Source organism: Dreissena polymorpha, chromosome 7 (genome assembly GCF_020536995.1).
Source record: "Dreissena polymorpha isolate Duluth1 chromosome 7, UMN_Dpol_1.0, whole genome shotgun sequence".
NCBI classification, from domain to species: domain Eukaryota; kingdom Metazoa; phylum Mollusca; class Bivalvia; order Myida; family Dreissenidae; genus Dreissena; species Dreissena polymorpha.
Window position 1 is genome coordinate 52,575,198 of NC_068361.1, and position 20,470 is coordinate 52,595,667.

Below are 20,470 nucleotides of genomic sequence, written 5' to 3' on the forward strand. Positions count from 1 at the left end.
TATTTCTGCTTTACTTGTGATTTTGGCACCGCTAGTTTTCTACGGAAACCATTCGGTCCACGGTCTTTTGGCACCTACAACATGGACGTTGCTTGGAAACCCAGAGCTCGCATCTCAAGCGGCCAGTTTCGAGCAAACCAGCCATCTTCCCGACATTGTTGAATACGGTCTTCACACTTCAGCCGCTGCCTCCCAATAGTAATGCGTTGGTGATTGCCACCATATTAAACACAGGGTTTAGTTTTGGATGGTCGTCCTTTGGTTATCCCAGCTTAAACAAATTGCACGTGTACAACATAAGACAGGGCTTCGGGCTCGGAGGATCTCGTCACGCCGCCACCTGTAATGGCATAGTAACAGAGCGGTACAGCATGACGGAAGCATGTTGTGTAATGTTGCTCGACCTAAAGAGATAGCATAAGGAAGCACTCTCAGCTTATCTCATGTTGCTGGTGATGGAAGTAGACTATACACTGCGTGCCTGGAGCTGGAAGGTCTTGTACTTTGTTGGTGGTTTGTTTTACATTATATGTCTCTTTGCAACGTCGCTTGGGTACCGATAAATTTTAAGCAGGAATGAGAAAGCATATGAGGAACAAAAGGAACAGGAGGAACTAATTCAATTTAACAAAATATAATGAAAGAATGTGACATAAAATATCTACTTCGTTGACGCAAATTTGATGAGTTTTGGTTGTATCAAGAGTGAACATGAGTTAATAAAGTTAGAAGACGGTATCATTATGGGTATGCGGGACACGTCCTTTTCAACTGCCCTGTAATCCATGTACATATTTGGTGATGGAAAGAAGCGACTTTGGGCGAAATGGACGAAAATTCCATTTCATTATAACGATAAATTATCATTTTTTGTACGAAATTAAGTCTCGTATGATTAACAATCTATATTGTATAACATTTGTACGCGTGCATTATGAAATACTTTCGTAAAAGCTTCCTAGTTGTACATTAAGTCATTACTTGGCATATACATTATGCCGTATGCATTGTTATTTGCTTAAAATGTATTGCTGGTATTGTTGTTTTTTTTATATAAATCCTACTTCTGATTTATAATATGAAGCCTGATCCTAAGTGCATGACTAAAGACTTCAAATTAAGTTGTCTCAAAAATGCACTTAAATACAGGCAATCACTTTACCTTGTTTAATATTTACTATGTTAAATGTCGCTTTCATGCTTATATATCCTCTAATTTGAATATAATATTCAGACTGATATTTTGTTATATGTAGACTTTGTTCCGATAAGGTACACGTAAGCTTTAATCGAAAAATCAAGAAAATGCATGCACCCAGGTTAATGAAATCTGCCGCTTGCATTTGCATCCCAGTAAGGAAATCGCCTTCATAAATCTTTATTATAGAACGACTTTGTACGTTGTAAATCTGGAGTCAATTTCCGTTTCTGCCAAAGCTAAACCAGATAAAATCCCAGACTCTCGGTATTTTATTCGCAATGTTTCTGATGACAGACTCCGCGGGGCGTATAATGATTATAGTGGCCCAAATTATCTTATCCGTTATTAATTAAAACGCATGACGCCTCAACGCTGGCTTGTTTATATCGCATAAATCAGCCATTTCGATAAAATACTTGCAATATAAGTCTACGAAAACTGCATGCAATTATTGCGGATTGCAACAATACTCCCAAGCATGTTATAATATTTCATTGTGATTCTCCGTATTGTTTTTGAAATATTCTTGTGTTGCCTAGTAATATATTGGCAATTATTTCATATGAACATAATCTTAAATAAATCATAAAGACAATAACGCAGATGAAGCTGTTTCTATATAACTGTGACTTGAAACGACAGTATATGCTCCAAAATACAGTTGAAATACATGGAAAGTCATTTTTTTCTTTTTAATGTTTGTCTTCGCTGATCTCTGCAGTACAAGTTTGCAAAATGTTTATAGTTTGCCGTAGTGTAGTGGATGTGTGGTTCGCCTAGAAATCTGGGGGTACGGGTTCGATCTCCACTGTGGGAGCGTTCTTTATATCCCCTCCATAGACACCACCGGTTCAAGTCCAAGGAAACAGACTCAAGCGTTTTACAAATAAGACATAGACTCGATGCAATCGAGCTGAAATACATAGGTTTAAATAAAAAATGTTATGAAGAGAATATTATGTCTTTTTATATATTGCATCAAAATCGCAATATGAGATTTATTATTTCCAAAGTAAAATACATGTACGGCACGGTTTTCGCATACAATTGCAGCTCTACAATTAATTTAAAATTCCTTATTTTAGTCATGGATTCAATTATGCTCTAAAATATTTTAATCTTTGCGCATTATGAATTTTAATAGAATTGTTTTATTTCTGTAAATTAGCTTATACATTTCTTTCTTCGATTCATCTACAGGTACATAACTTGATCTAGTTATAAAAGCACGAAGTGCAACACAAAAATATATCAAAATATGTGTACTTGACGGTCATTTTCATAAGCAATGTATAGCAAGTAGATTGATAATTAGTTATTTGTTTGTAATTAATTTATAATGTCAAATTTATATACATGAGGCTTGCTTTGGGAAAACCGGATTTTTTGCATCTTCGTTTAGTGTCACCCCAGATTGTTCGACGACACTTTCCGCCTAAAAGTGTCTGGATTTTCGTATAATATTATTAGGTAAGCCAAACATGATAAAGTGAATGCGTTCTAAAAAGACTAAGACAAATACGTACATGCTTTTTATGTATTACATAGCATTCGAAAATACGTTAATATTTGTCCGCATTTCCGAACATGCGCACACGACCAGTGCTCGTAAATAAAATGCGCAGACGTTTGTTTGTCGTCTGGAATTTCCGTAGGAAGTCTCACTGTCATTACGAATTAGCCACAACTTGACGCATGGCGACAAATTGTGTGTAAATCGGCAATGAGGATGATAACCGTTCAGACACAGTGGGATTACAGAGCGGGAAACTTTTCACGGAGTGCAACGATTACAAGAACGAATGGGAAAATATCTTGTCGCACATGAGGACTTGCTGAAGTTTTCGTAAATTATTTGCGCTGACGTCCAGAGATTTCGATAGAAAACTACTCACAATTTGTTTGACGAGTACTTATATGTTGACCATTGGTCTCTGTCGCTCCGCTTCGAGTTATATGTGTATTTTAACGGTTATATAACTTTTATTCCCTCCCCTTCTGAGAGGCGGGAGTATATTCCATTACTTCTGTCCGTGGTTACTTGGGGGCAGAGGAAGACGCATTTTGGTTTGAAGGTTGCCCGGTAAAGGTCAAGGATTCATGAGACATTGGTTTTTACTAGATATTTGTTTAACATATTTAACCTACTAAAATCGAAATTGGTTTGCTGACTCCTTTAGATAAACTAATGATACCCCTGTGTCATATAGGTTTGTTACATGATATGTGTTTCTCCACTATATCGAGGATAAACTTCTGAATTGTGATCCTACAAAATGGATGCATAGCAGACTCCTTATGAGATTCTGGTCATCAGGTCAAAAGTCAATGTCCAAAATGCTTCTATCACGACATTCGTGTCCATACAATAGCTAGAGAACGCGTTGACATATGATCATCTTAATAGCTATGCTGGTTTCTTGGGATGAAAAAAGATGCCTAAAGATGTTTAGGTTAACAGATAAAAAATGAAGGTCAAGTGCGTTTCAATCATGAAAATATTTTTACCATAATATAAAAGATCATATACGTTTGTATTCTAGTAAATCTAAAAGAAGGATGAACCCTAATTATTTTCAAAACAATAGATCCATGTTCATTGTCACAGGGACAACTTTGCAAGTCGGGACAATAATATGTATATAGAATGCTAAAAACTATAAGTTATTAACGTTTTTAATTTAATGTCCATGGTAACTATGTGGGCTTCGCTCTGAAAAACAGGGCGTAATAGATGTGCGTAAAGTGATGTCACATATTAGCCTGTGCAGGCTACAAAAGCTAATCAGGCGCGACACATTTCTCTTTATGGAAGGTTTTGTTTTAATAAGGCCTCTTCCTCACGAATACCCACTGAAGGCAGAAAGTGTTGTCACTTTCCTTTGAGGAATGAACATACTTATCTGGGACGACACTTGACGCATGTGTATTAAGCCCTTTTTTCCCACAACGTGGCTCATGTGTGCTTCATCACTAAAAATGATACGCTAAAAGTTCATGTACGACGTGTGTGTTTCGAAAGTGAACTTTACTAAGCACTGATCAGTTCCAGCATTAATGAACTCTATAAAGGCCAGTTTGATCAATTTCAATGCAGTTAATGATATTTTTAAATACTAACTTTTGAATAAGTATATTCACGCAAGCATATCAATGTTACTATACTGATAATATGCATTTTTCTTGCAGTTATTGAAATTAGAAGACAACTGCAAATACTATAGCATGCACGATTGCTGTATCGTATAACTGCAATTGTCTTTTCATATGTGATGTATTTAATTAACTTATGCATGTTTGGAGGTATGATAGTGTTATGCTCATATGCAGTTTTAACAGAATATGCTCATTAATTTTTAAAAATTTTCCTTCGGGAACCGTTATACGTTGGTGTTTTGTTGTTGGTTTGTGCAACGGAAATGCTTTTCATAACGTTCAATAGCGATGTTAAGAAATAAATCTTTTATATGTTGTTGATGATGGATGCGTTAATATTCGGTTATTTCTACAAACACAGGAGTCTAAAAGCGAGAGTAAACTCGACTGTCCCCTGCTGTACAACCACTTTACAAACACCAATTACGCAGTATTTGCACCCCAGACTCGATTTCCGCGTCGGCAGCGTCAATTGCCGCGAGATTTTCCCCACTTCCGATATATTTTAGCCTCTGCATACTGGACTTTTGTCAAGAACTGTCTTCCTTTCAAGAATAGTAATACAGGAAAAGCGTAAAGTGTCGTCCCTGATTAGCCTGTGCGAACTGCGGACGACACTTAACGCACATGCATTAAACCCCATTTTCACAGAGTGAGGCTCATTTTGGTCAGAAATAGCGTCGATATCTATTAAGGATATTATGTGTTATTATTTCTTATCATTCTGAATTAACATTATCAGAGTGAAGCAACAATCACATATTTACGGATACAAGCCACATACCGCTTTTACGTTATATAGAAAGCCTTTGTTCTATTGTTTTTTACAGGCAGTTTTGGTTTGATTATAAATTCCGAATTATAGTATATTCGCAAAATTCGCAATATAGATTGTAGCACATATGAAATGTAAAGCATATCATAGAAAGAAAAGGTTGTTTGTTATCCCGATAGGGGTGTTTTTTGTATTACATTACCGAATATTAAAACATTTTTGTTTTACTGAATACTATTGAGTATGGGTATTCATTACATTGAGAAAAAAGTAGTGCGGCAGAATGAGAAATGTTGTTACTATGTTTTCTGTAATTAACTCGGTTATGTATACGATGCATGAATGTATGGGCCTTTATGAATATCACGGTCTATTATGAAATCAAAATATAGTAGCAACTTTGTTGACAAATTTATATTACTGATGCTAGAGTGTTCAGTAAACAATGTGTTAGGCTAGGTTATGTTATACTTTGACTTTGACAAATGCATAATAAACAAATATGCTGAAATTGTGCAATGATCTTGAAAATGTCGTATTTTGTTTAACGCTTTTAAGTTGACGAAACAGCAAAGCTGTTGTAAGTGTGACTTTTTTAATAATTGTAAATAAAAAGTTGTTGTTGTTGTTGTTTTGATATTCAATTGGGGGGTTCTTGTTAATATTGAAAAATATTTTTTTCTGTGACAGATCTGTTTATGCAGAAAACTCGTATTATTTAAATTATCCTAAAGACCTTACCTTGTTATAATTAAACTAAATATGATGTTGCTTTGAAATGTATATTTATATATATGAAACTTTATCACTTTATTGTGCACGTGTATTCATATTGTCGCATCAAAAATACATCACATGCATTTTTTAAAAGAGACATTTGAAAACAAATAACAGTGCATAAAACATTGTCGTTTGGAAAACGTTTAAAAATAAAACAAATCTCTTGTACAATATCCACAATATGTACAAATAACTATCCGAATCTACTATTTGATTTTAAAATTAAAATGGCGATTCCATTGTTAAATTCGTAAATTTTACAATATCGAAACAATTGATTATATTGTACGTTAATGTCCATTCGGCCGAGTTTGTCACCAGAACATGTCACCCGTACTGATCACATAGTTCCTCGACTTAAAGAGAGCTATAAATCCAGAACCAATTTCCGTTCCTGCCAAGAACAAGTAGTAAAAGTAAGAGACCTTGTACAGACTGTACAACGAACGCGATGATAAATAATCAATTACAAAGATCGTGGTTATACAAGTACTTGCAATTCAGCAACAGGGTACTTGTTGGTAGCATTGATGCAATCTGCACAATTAGGAACGGACACTTTTTGTTGATCAATTATTATTGGCGATAGTTGATCGCTTTTATGCAATCTACACAATTAGGACTTGACAATTTTGTTCGATCAATTATAGGTATCCATGGGTAGAGAGATAATGAAAATATACTAAAACGTTAACATGCAAAACAAGCATAAGAAAGAAGTGACACTATTGGCTAATCAATTGAAAAAAAAATGACGTCAGAGAAAAAAAGAAGTGCATAGAAATTAGAAAGAAACGATGATTGATGATCATTTTTAAGTTCATACATGTGTATTTTCTATAAAAAAATAAAGCATGTATTAGATTATACCCGTACGTGGTGAAAAGGTCCGAGGAGTGCTTGCCGATCTCGCATGTGTTCCTCTGACAGGCCGTACCTGGCAAACATGCACAGTCCGTTTGTAGTCAGTTATAGATATGACCCGCGCTCCGGGGAAATGGGACTTGATGCATGTACGTAATGTATCGTCCTTGATTGGCATGTGCAGTCAGCAGAGGCTAATTATGAAAGATACTTTCCATCTTACTTTTATTTTATTTTAGGAGCGACTTCCTTTTAACGAAAATTTAAAAAAGCAAACCGTTTTGTCCCCAATTAGCGTGTTCGAACTGCATAATGTAATGGTTTCCAAGATCAAGATTCATTTGTTTGACTACGGGTTGAATGTTCCTATGGGGCACACTTACTTAACACAACAATGACTATAGTTCTTTAACTTTTACTTTTATTGTCATCTCTGCATTTCTCTCACTTGTTTCTATATTTTTATTGTGCTCGATTCTCTCAATTAAACCAGAATATAAATCGATTACAAAGGTTAACAAACACGATTATTAAGATTTGCCCATTTACAAGTATGGTTTAACTCCCTTAACATACTAATAACTATGAATACTATAAAAGCTATACAAAACCAGACTAGTTTCTGAACAACTTGTGTTTTCGAAAGTGAGGTGCGTAAAATTGTTTACGCACACGTGGTTTATTCAGATAATCCCTCCCAAACACAGTGAGATGTATTCGTGATCAGATATTGCGAAATTGCTTTCATCAAGAAAGAAGTGTTGTGTATTTTATCGACGAATGTTTGATTATTTGTACGATAGTGATATGTTTGTTTATATGTGACTTTATTCAAGTCAAACTCATGTCGCATGAAATGGTATTTTAATAAAGTAAATAGATAAAAGACGAACAGTCTGTAAGTTATCATTTCCCAAGTTAAAATGTTTCTTATACGTCTTTAGATTTGGCCCTGGATGATTACATACACAGCATTAGGCGAATCAATTTTTGAGTGCATGTTTCCAATCTTACATACATTATTTTACAAACATGATCAAATAATTGTGTTTTCTCTTCAACAGCGAATGCTCATCTGCGTTACAAGGCCCGTACAATGATCGGGGCGACCGGAAGTCGACACCCGAGGCGGCGGGCGTCGCTGGCCGTCTCGGCACTGTCAGGCGGTTTGCACAGTCCTGGGATGCACTTCCGGGCGCTTGACGAGAACGCGCCGCGGCTATCCATCAGCCGCCGTCGGGCGGTCGACACATCCGATTTCAAATCTTGCGCCATCCTGCAAACCCGCCTTAAGGATGTGAAAAACTATCCCGAGTGAGTACCCTCTCTAGAGTAGTCTGTAGGTGTACATTAACATTGAAACGCGATTAGTTTAGTTTAAACTTATTTTATTGTATATACACATTCATTTACAAACACTTACATATAATAGACAGTTTGAAGTACATGTATACAAATGGATTAAAACGCGATTTTGTTGATAGCCAAATGCTTATGGAGACGATTCGTGTCTGTTTTCATGGAAGAGACCTTATTTGCTGTCTCTTAAATGCATATTTATAGCGCACCTTGAAGTCGAATATCATATGCTAAAACATTTAAGAATTATTGTTTTTCTGTTTACATAGGCATATTATTGAATGCTATGAAAGGGACGACTTTTAATATATTAGCTTCGCTAAAGAAAAAAAAAACAGGCTTAATGAGGGTGCGTAAAGTTTCGTCCCAGATTAGCCTGTGCAGATATTTACACATGTGCGTCTTCCCAGAGCGCGCCTCATATGCTTTATACGCTTACTTTAATAAGTCCTTGTCCGTCCGTATCGTTTTGTATTCAAGATGATTTTGCGACTGTATATGGGCATGATGTCCCTTGTAGTGTAACTTCTTATCAGCAGTATCGTTTACTGTCCTGAAGAACGATTTAGTGCATGGAAAATAAATATGTGGATTTTCTTATTTCATTCCATACAAGTGATGCTTTCTTGAACTGATACATTTCTGGATGTATTTATTCATCTTAGATCTAGTCAGTATTTTTCACGCAGGTGTGTTCATATTTTTAACTGTTGGAATAACAGGCCAGGAACAATAATTCATGGGAGAAAACTCAGTGCGGTGTGAATCGATTTGTTTATGAGATAATCTCGCTTACATGCTGTCGAACAGTTGTTTTGAAAGAGACTGCTAGTCAAAAACATAAATGATACCGAACATGTACGTTCAAAAATAATTTGTTGTGACTTCGTATCAATAGTTTCAAATCAACAATATATTACGAGAATATAATCAACGGATCGAACCAATATTTGTTCATGATTAATCATTTACTTTGACACCAAGTTGTGGAATTTATGGTCATTAAATAATACGGTCATACTAAAAATGTGTTTGTTCCAATTAGGTGAGTTTGCATATATTAACCATAATTATCGTTATTATTGGTCTCCATGATCAATGAGGTTGCGCCATATCAAAGAAAGAAATGACTTTGATATTATTTTCATACAATTACCCTCCACTTGGTTGTCAAGTGAAATTCATTCACCGAAACATTCCGATTATTTCATAAAAGGGATAAGATAAATGTCATATATTCCTTGGTGGCGGATGTGTGCGTAAGGTTTTCGTGTGGGATAAATGAGCTATAGCAAAGGTATACCGAATATCCTATATCAATTGTTTACAAGTCGAGAATATTCGAAAATATTTTATTTCTAAGGTATAAATATTTCAAATATTATTCCAAACTTGTGTACATAACCACACGATAGACAATCAAATATACAAAAGTCGTACCGGCAATTGTTTTTCGGCGTAGGTGTCTCCGCCATGGTTTGGTCTTTATCAATAACCAATGGAATGATGGATCATAAAGTCCCTCTAGTAGATCCGAATGAATAAATCCTGTCGTTTTATTAGTTCAGTTGATAGGCAGTGCTCAATTACTCCCATGCCTCTGGCTGTGGCAAATAAACAATCGACGTCCAATTTGAAATTGAGAAAATATGCTGTGATGACGTACAGATCGTTCCATGTTCGCTGCAGCAATGACTATAATCAAGAAATGACAATTGCATGCGCCTTTAATACTCTAAAATTAGCTGGTTGAATAGTCCTTATTCGCAATTCATGTTCTAAACATGCTTCCTTCTTAACCTTAAGCATTTAGTTTTGTTCAAGCTCGAAATCGGGGAATGCTCAGAGAAATGAGAGCGTCTAACGTGTGAATTGTATATATTTTTAAAGAAAAATATTATTAGCTGACTGCATACGCATTTAATGAACAGCAAATTTTGGAACAAATTTGAAGGTAAAACGAGAGCAGAATGAAACGAGAAAGGTTTAGAAAGATCAGAGATGAAGATTGGGGTTTAAGTACGAGAACAAAATGTGTGTATTAATATGATTTAATTTTAAATATGTAGTATAACATGGTTTTAAAAGTGAACTATTCACACGAGTATAGTTTTATTTGTATTTTTTGTTTTTAATACAAATGAAACAAAGTGTAATAACTTATTTGGTTTATTCAGAACATTCTGCAGGCTCTTACTCAAAGAATCGATGTATTAATGTGCTATGCTTATTTCGGCCCCCTTGGCGCAAAAAGATACCATGTGACATTGAAATTAAAACGCCCATTGTACCGTTTTGAGCCAATGGGGCGATTTGTGTTATACGTGGCCGAGTCAATACATGTATGCTTTATGCTGTAATGCTAATAAGTGTTGTACGAGTATTAAACCCATGGCCGTATTCAAGATAGATCTCTGCATTGAACTAGTCCGCGTGTGATTAAACAGAGTCGCGTTCTGAGAAGACTCGGCTAAATGCAGTCCGCACAGGCTAATCAGGGACGACACTTTCCGCCTAAATTGGATTTTTGCTAAGAAGAGACTTCATTTAAACGAAAAATGTCATAAAAGCGGAAAGTGTCGCCCCTGATAAGCCTGTGCGGACTGCACAGGCTAATCTGGGACGACACTTTACGCACATGCATTATGGCAAGTTTTCTCAGAACACGACTCAACAAATACTCCCGTTATGCGTTTTCTTATGGTGTATTTTTTCGCCGTTTTATTACTTTGTTTAAAAATAGTACAATACTTATCAATTTCACATGACTAAAGTTATTGTAGCTTACTGCCCACACACTTCATTTTAGGTGTGGGATTTTTGTATAAGAAAAAAATGTCTCTTGGAAGTTACAATATAGTGTCTTTACACCCAAAAGCATTAAGCACACCATACTTAGATCTTTGTAGTGCTGTTGTATAACCCAACAACAAAACAGGCACATACGTTTATTAAATGATTTATAAATTCTGTTTTAAAACTCCGTTTATTTCGGGAACCTTTTTTCAGACACAAAATCGCCTCTCCCGCTATGCCGTTTTTGTCTAATTTTTCCTGATCCTTCTTTGATTATTCGACGAAACATCGCCTGCGCTTAGCATTCCAGCAGACGAAATTCTGAATATTGATTCCATTTCTAGCGCCTGCTTCTTCGTTTGACACCAAACAAGCTCCATAAAATGAAACATGCAAAAATATCATTTCGTTAACTCCGCGATTTTTCCCTTGAGAACGCGTTTGACGTCATAGAAATCATTGATCCTGATTTGTTCAAGAAAGCTTTCTTGTAAGACAGGGTAACGCATCGTGGATAATTTGCATAATAGAGTGAAAAACGCCATATATCTAATTTAATCTCTGAAATTGAAATCCACATAGTTTAATTAGCACTTGGAAGCTAACAATAAAAACTAGAAAAATACATGTATTAAAACTACATATATCCACACAGAATATGCGCAAGTCACTGTCTCAATTATTACTATAACACAGTGTTTTCATATCTACTGAATGTACAAATCATGATATATATATTTTGGCCGTTTTCTGTGAAAAAGGGGTTTAATGCACATGCGTAAAATGTCGCCTAAACTGGATTTTTGCTGAGAAGAGACTTTCTTAAAACGAAAAATATCATAAAAGCGGAAAGTACCGTCCCTACTTAGCCTGTGCGGACTGCACAGGCTAATCTGGTACGACACTTTACGCACATGCATTAAACCCCATTTTGACAGAATGCGGCCCATATATATCTACTTAAATCTATGTCAACTACATTCTCTTTCTCGTCTTCTCAGATTGTGAAGCATGTGTCAACAGAGTCCATTCCAACATCAATTTCATCTACCCGGCATTGATTGCGTCGGATCGTGCACTTAATCGCCGGAATTTTATCGAATTTCATGATTGACATTACTTCACAATTAATTACACAATTGAATTACGGTAGACGTTTGGGTTATCAATATAAACATTCTCTCTCCGACCAGTACTTTTCATAGACATTAACAAATGTACTTACTAGGCGTACATCTCACTTGTTTTGAGGAAAAAAAATCACTCAATTGCATGACTTTCTCATTTCGAGTATTTCTGATCGCATTTTGTTCACCACGCGTCGTCCGTCGGCAGATTTTCAAGGAGCTTCACGGCAAACATTCTCGCGTGACACTCTTTTATAAGGTTATCAAGACCGTCACGGTCCATACCAAATGTAGAATTCCAAAGCAAAAAATATTGTTAAGCCTGACAATGGAATTAAAAAAACTTTTCACCAGAAACCGATAAGCAACTGGGTTGATCATTTCGTTTGTAATATCTTAATCTGGTTTTCTAAAATATTTTGTTCAAATCGGTATGATATGATGGGTTAAAAAGACGCCATATCCTATGAATCACGTGATTTATTTCAAAATTTAAGTTCAAAATAGTGTTTTTTTAATCGTCTTTTCTTAAAGCACTCATCCAAAAGCTTTGATATGTGCTCGTATGTGACATGAGATATTGGTAATGTACAAGGAGTGTTGAAATCATGCCCCTGTGCCCCCACGCCTAAGAGGTCTCGTTGTCAATATACAAGGAGACATCAATTTGCATCACCCAAAAATAATGACACAGGTGAGCTATCTGTGGAACATCTTGAATCCCTTCATTCGTATTATCAGGAAACTAAAGAGGTAGATAATGGGATTAACATGTGTAAAGTGTTTTGCTTTACTCAAATACACGTTTATTTATGAAAACCAAATTGCATTTTCCATCAATCATCTGTTGTTTGGATATAATTGCGCATCGTTCTGGGAAAATTTGACTTAATGCATGGGATTCAATATTCGTCCCAGATAAGCCTGTGCAGTCCGCACGGGCTAAGAAGCGACGACAATTTCCGCTTTAATTGTATATTTGGGGTAAATGAAGTATTCTAAGCAAAAATCCATTTTATGCGTTAAGTGTCGTCCCTGAGTATCCTGTGATGATTTCAAATGAAAATCTGGGACGTCACTTTACGAACATGCATTCTGTCCAGTTTTCACAGAACGAGGCTCGTTTTAAACTTTATGGATTTGCGGATCTTTTGTGCGTGCAATATCTTTTCTGGATCGGTAGGTCTGCCCTATCGCTCAGCATACCACATCAGCTCAACAAGTCGTTTCACGCAATCAGGAGCCGTATTCATAAATAATTAACTTAAACATAAATTTGAACTCAACCTCAGACTTTGACTACGACTTTGACTAGCACATGATTCGCATTCATGACCCTGTATTGGAAATATTGAATTTCTAATGTTTTTCTTTGATGACGTCACGATAATGCACTCTTTCTAGTAACAGAAACACGCCGTATAGCGAGTCACCAGACTAGCACTGAGCTGTGGATAAAGGAATGACAACTGCGGCTAAAGTACCGTCAGTGTATTACTAAGCGATGAAAATCCTTCTGGGATCATGCGTTGTGTTTAAGACCGTTTTAAGTGGATCATTATCATAGAAGTGTTATTAAGACTAGTCTAAGCAAATCCCATCATAGGCTTTTTTAAAGAACAATAGAGACCTATATTTCCGGGGTCCGTCTTATCAAATATCGTGCGACATTGTTAACTTGCAATTGCATTTTGTAATTTGAAATATAAGTGATTATGACCTGTATGTTTCAAATATTAAGGATATTTGACAACTTCTTTGGAAATGAATGGAAATGTTCAACAAATGTATTTATAAATTTGACGGTTACGTATATATGGCGCTTCGAAAAAAGTGCATCGTAAGGTGAGAATGTCGTACGATGTTTGATAAGAAGGGCCCCCGGATCTTGACCATATTGTTCAATTAAACGGATTCTTAACAACACATTAATTAACTTTTCTATATTAAAAATAGTTTTAGTGGCGTTAATGATCATACCATCTTTTAGATCTGACATTGAATTATCTTGTCCGTACATTAACAATTAACATTTCTCCTGATTTTAAGACCCGCCATTTTCAAACATGCTCTGGATCCATAACATCTTGCACATTCAAATCAACGGTTCAATGTAATTCGTGAACATTTCTCCGAACGACAATTAGAAGTCAAATTTTCGCTTGTTCACTATTAAATATTAGAACGCACACAGAACAACTTGATCGAAACAATATGTCCATGGTCTAATTTCACCGTAAAGAACCCGTGTAGGATTACTGTAGTTACGTAATTGAGTATTCAACGTCACACCAAGGGATGGGGGCTTATAGGAATACCCTTCGTACGTCTGTACGTCTCTCCGTCAGTCAGTCTGTACGTCTCTCCGTCAGTAAGTATGTACGTCTCTCCGTCAGTCAGTCTGTACGTCTCTCCGTCAGTCAGTCTGTACATAACACTTTCGTGTGGGCTCAGTATCTCTCATACCTTTTGGCGGATTTTCATCAAACTTGCCTCAAATGTTAATGCATTGAGACGATGCGCAGAATGCATAAGCAAGATATGGTCAATGTCTTTCTTCAAGGCCAAAGGTTTGAGAATCCATTGTCTGGCACACCCCATATCGCTTTTTAGCCTTGAACGATTTTCATCAATATGTGCTTAAATATTCAAGTAATTGAGACGGCGTGCAGGTAGCATGAGTCCCTTACGCCTTCTCAAGATTTTTTAGGTTTAGCCTTTTTAAGTATTTTCTTGTCCGGTATATATTTCCTTTACCAATTGAAGAATGCTGATCAAAATTTGCAAATTTTTTAGATCATTGGGAGAATGTGAAGCAGGCATGAGTCAGTCACATTGGCTCAAATTTGAGGTCAAGTCAGTCACACTGGTTAAAAGTTGAAATCAGGTCAGTCACACTGCCTCTAACACTAACCCTAACCTAACCATAACCCAGGCTTATCTCCCCTAATACCATGCCTCGCCTGTTGTAGTTGTCCTCTTCCCTTGTTGTGTCCTTATTTTGAGATAAGACATTCATATTTAGAAAATATCACGCCCGCTTAAAGGATACCATTTCTAAATTATTAGCAGTCTATTTCCGTTGCAGTCCTAAATCCCAAATATATTTTTACGATCGGCATTTAAAACTTTTATCGTTTTCGATTCCGTGTATATTTTCTAGCGTCCATTAAAAATGTCATTTATCCATATGTTTTCCATTTCTGTACCTTTAACGTTTAAAAAAAGTTTGCTAAATTTATAATATACGGTTGGCAAATTCGTACACTGCGGAATTTGGGTATAACGTATCGGATGCAGTCAATCGTGTTTTATTTACTTATATATTGTCATTGCATTCCTATGGTTGAAGGGTTTCGCTATGTTAAGATTAAAAAATTATATCTGTAGATTTTAAAATCCATATCACAACAGGATTCAAATATTATTAAAAAAAACTAACATGTTTTTATACCATGGTTTTATGATTTAAAGCTCATGTCCTACGTAAAAAATCTAAGCATGCTTTTTAAAAATGGCATTTGTTCTTATAAAAAAACGACAGTTATTTCAATTAAGTATATGAACCGTGCTCTGTGAAAAGTGGATTAAATGCATGTGCGAAAAGTGTCGTCCAATATTAGCCTGTGCAGTCCGCACAGGCTAATATTGGACGACACTTTCCGCCTAAACTGTTTTTTGCTAAGAAGAGATTTTCTTTAAACGAAAAATATTGTTAAAGCGGAAAGTGTCGTCCCTGATTAGCCTGTGCGGACTGCACAGGCTAATCTGGGACGACACTTTACGCACATGCATTATGCCCAGTTTTCTCAGAACACGACTCATTTAATCGAGCTATCGGAAGCCTAGCGTGTATGGGGCCGATAAGAGTAAGTATTACCACATCGTAAGTAATTGACCGGTTTCAATACGGATGTTGCTACTTAAGCCAGTTAGATATTTAAAAAAAAAAAGATTTTCTTCTAAGTTTGTTGTTGTTTGTATTTGGGATATTTGTCGACTTTTTTATCAAAAATTCCTTCAATCTTTGTATTGTAATACTCTGTGATTGCATCGCAGTCTAAAGTTCTGATACTCAAGCATATCAGGGTCTCGGACTACCATCAGCTGTCTAGAGGCCAAACATTTTTAATGTTATGCTTCAACTAATTGATATATGGTGCGATCATTATAGAATCCAAACACTTAAGATGATATCGTACTTAATCAAACGATTTACAATTCATAAATATATATGGACAAAAACTCTATTTGTTTAGCACAGTAAATGTTATTCTAGATTTTAAACCACCGCTACCCAACAAAATTGCTATGCAAGACAACGTTTAGACGAAATATTTGTTAGTGTACACCATTTAAGCATAAATGTTTTCTCAATGCAAAATCATATTCAGACCACGGTTGCAATATCCATGACCACGTCCGGACTGCATCCCCATTAACGTGCGGTTAATATTCTGAATCGTAAACGACAGTATGTTTCCAATAGATACAACGCAGTTTTATTCTAAGAATCTGCCGATTTCGAACCCTGCAGGCGTATTCATTGGTTAGACATCGATCTGCCACGAGCCTCATATTGGCCTAGAATTTTGTTTTAACAACTGATATCGTCCATAATAACCATCCATGTTTAAAAATCTATGGACTGATAGCGCTATTGACTTGACAAGTTTGGACTTGGATTTACTCTTTGGTTTGTTTCTAATTCATGTACATTGACACCGCCGTTGGTGGTATTGTAAATCTTGCTAGTTTGAAGGAAGTGTTTACTGACTATTGGTACTTTGAGTGTGTTTATTACTTCCGGACATGCGCAATCAAGTGTTGCGATAATTCGTGAATTTATTTGCACCATGTTCTTAACCCTCATGCTTCCGCAAAACGAATACCTCGAACGGCCTTAGTTTCTGGTGAAGAAGCTAAAAGTAAATTCAAACGGATGGAACATCGTATGTAATCACCACTTACAAGAAATATATTTTGAGATGGTCTTATAGTTCGTGTCGTCGATGTTTTAATTTACGGACATACTGTGTATTTACCGACCATCCGAGAGGGCGTCAAGGTTGAAGCATACAACATGACTCACAGAGGTAATTATAGCAATCATAGAACCCTTCGGCCTTAATCATTTACGAGGGTTTGTTTTGACCACTGGAGGTCCACTTATTGTTGGTTCAAAGGATCTTAAGTACTGTTCAATAAATGTCAAACTGTAATCGTTAACTTATAATAGAATCTGTTGGAAAGAATATTTGTCACAATTTCTAGATTGGTTGGTCAAGTCGAATTTTATCGATCTTTTAATCATTCACTTCACACCAGAGGCAATCCAACTAAAGAAAAACAATTGATAAGATGCCGTTTAACGCCGCCGTATTGTCCGAAAAACGCGTGTCGCATTAACGGAATAAGCATAACATGTGGGCGGATCGATCGCAAACTTGGCATCTGGTCAATTTGACCAGTGGCTGCATGTCAATCAATGACGGACGTACCTGACCAATTGAGACGCCTTCTAGGAACACTGGACTTAGTGCATGGCGTTAAGTGTCGTCGCAAATTAGCTTGTGCAGTCCGCAAAGGCTAATCAGGGTCGAGACTTTCCGATTGTATTGATTTTTCTTTATATGAAGTCTCTTATCCTATAACCAGATGAATATCGATCTTTATATTATCGCTATTTTAAGATCAGATGTGGGTTTTCAAAAAATTGGAGAATATGTTTTTGTCAACTACGGAAAGATAAAATCGTCAAAAATGCGATATTTTATATTTTTTAATGGAAAAAAAGGAAATAATAGGATGAATAGAATATTATGTGAGTTTTGGATACAGATCAATTTTATCATGCTCGGCTCGAACCATGGTAGCGTTCGGCATGCCTCGCGCTAACATGGTTCTAAGCCTCGCATGATAAACTTGATGTTTATCTGAAAATCGCACAATATTCTCAATATAAACACAAATCCAGTCTTGGAGGTCTGCACAGTCTAATCTGGGCCGACACTTTACGCACATGCATTAAGCCGTTCAGTGCGGGAACCGAATTTTAAAGGCCCTTGCAAACAGTTTGGATCCATATGAGACGCCACAAAACGTGGCGTCTCATCAGGATCCAAACTGTTTGCTATTCTGATAGTATTCTTTGAATTTTTTAGAAATTCAGCAGACGACATTTTAGCAGACGACATATTTCCCAGCATGCAAAGGGTTAAGCCCAGTTTTCCCAGAAAGAGGCTCGATTCATGTTCAGTATTTCATGGCTTATTAAGAACCACGTAGTTACATTACACAGACAGTTAACTTCATATCCTAGTACAGACAACATTAGACAAGAAGAACGTCTGGTATGTGTTCTTGGCTCGGCATGCGTATATACGACATGATTTCTCACCAGTAAACTGAAATTGATATTGGGAATTAATCAATAACATTTTTGGTAAACAGTGGAATTCCAAACATGCAATATGCATGTGGTGACTTTGATTATTATGTAGGCTAGTGTATGCAATATCTAGTTGATATCACGTTTATTACATCGGAATAATTTTTAATAGTTTACTCGACAGAAATTCATCAATAGAGGTTTTAAATATGTATAACATATTCATATATGATTTTACTATGACGTCTGAGGTACTTCACCAATCTCGAAAAGTTTTCGGTGTGACTTATACTTGTTTTTAAACCGTGCAACGCACACTCGATAAGACTTAATTTGGTAATACAAATTATAAAAATATTAATATTCAAGTGCCGATTTTTATGTTCATGAATTTTACTGCCCTCTATCGCCACTCTGCTCTGTTTGTATGGATTTGTGTGCACTTTTGCTGAATCCCGGATTGTTTTTACGCCCCCGAAGGAGGGCATATAGTGATCGGACCGTCCGTCCGTCTGTCTGTCTTTCCGTCACAATTTTCGTTTAGGTTTCGCGTTTAGGTTTCGAAAAATGCTCATAAGTTCTATGTCCCTTCACATAGCAACTTGATATTTAGCATGCATGTGTATCTCATGGAGCTGCACATTTTGAGTGGTCAAGGTCATCCTTCAAGGTCAAAGGTAAAAAAACATGTATCAAAGCGGCGCAGTAGGGGGCATATGTGTTTCTGACAAACACGTCTCTTGTTTGTATATATTATTCTGTATTATATCTAGTTAAGTATTAGGCGCCGTTCTACTATTATTTACGCACTTGTGTATCAACATTTCGAATTATAAGTACAAATATTTTTTTCTAATAAAATAAATATTGATATCGAGAAATTACATTTTCTGATGTAAAAAAACTCGTCTTTGAATTTTATATTGTTTAATAAAACCGCGTAAAGTTTTATTGTTTACCGATTGTCCGGAATCCGTTTGTTTCGTATCTTGCATCGAGAAACAAATGCTACAATATTACTCAAGGCGATCAATAAAATCGCGCTCGATCTAGCGACATTATGGTTAACAGATGCTGTATCGATAATCAATGGGTAACTTCACACCTGGCGAAGTTTCATCCAATTAGTTAATTGTGTGTGTATGACAATAAATATTAGTAAGATCAATTGGAACTACCTTATAGTGTTTAATTGGAACGTTTGCTTTTAACAATGCATATCAACATTCTACGTGAAATTAAAATAGTTTAATATATTGTGGAATACGCACCGGACATGAATATTATGATGCCATCAAAGAAGTAAGTACGTTTAAATAATTAATAAATAATTGTATAATTGTCATTTTGTAGTAATAAATAGATATCTATATGAAATTCTTACATATTTTAATTAAAGCATACATAGTTCTGTAACCCACGAGACAGTTTACCCCTTGAGTTGGCTTAAAATACGCATTGTTGGAAATGTGTTATTTTGTAAGTTTTTATAATTAGACTTCTTTTTGCCGTACCTTACGATAATTTAACCTCAACCCGAAAAATTATGAATGTATTCATATTCAAAGCAAAAAAAATCAGGTATAATCGACACCTTTCAGGCCAGAAAAATTATCTTATTACGATCTTTTGCATTGAATTCGGTTGATTACAGCCCCGTTGATTAAATTTCTGCTATAAAGTAATAAACCACGGCACGAAATGACGTCATTTTTTCGACAAAATGACGTCATAAATCCAGTGAAATTATCCAGTTAAACTAATTTTGTTTAAAAAAAGGTTTACTGAATAAAAAGTGGGATAAATAGAATAATAGATAAGTATTTATTAAATATCACGTTTATCATGCTCAACATGAAAACGAAAAAGCATTCGCCAAGGCTCGTGCTTTTTGTTTTTTTAACCTCGCATGATAAACCTGATATATAATCAACACGTGTTAAACCTATTATTCTCTATATTCAAACTTTATATAGCCTTAAACCATTTGATCATTCGCAGTAAATCTATACTGCGAATGA

General features: G+C 35.9%; 1 protein-coding gene across 1 annotated transcript in view; it reads left to right on the forward strand.

Annotated features, from left to right (window-relative positions):
* Positions 1 to 7,844: 7,844 nt before the first annotated feature.
* LOC127838695 (voltage-dependent calcium channel type A subunit alpha-1-like) overlaps positions 7,845 to 20,470 on the forward strand; it is a 144,187-nt gene continuing 131,561 nt past the window's right edge. The window contains exon 1 of the mRNA XM_052366578.1: positions 7,845 to 8,090. Within this exon, the coding sequence (XP_052222538.1) occupies positions 7,873 to 8,090 (218 nt within the window). The 5' untranslated portion in view covers positions 7,845 to 7,872. The remainder of the gene's footprint in view (positions 8,091 to 20,470) is intronic.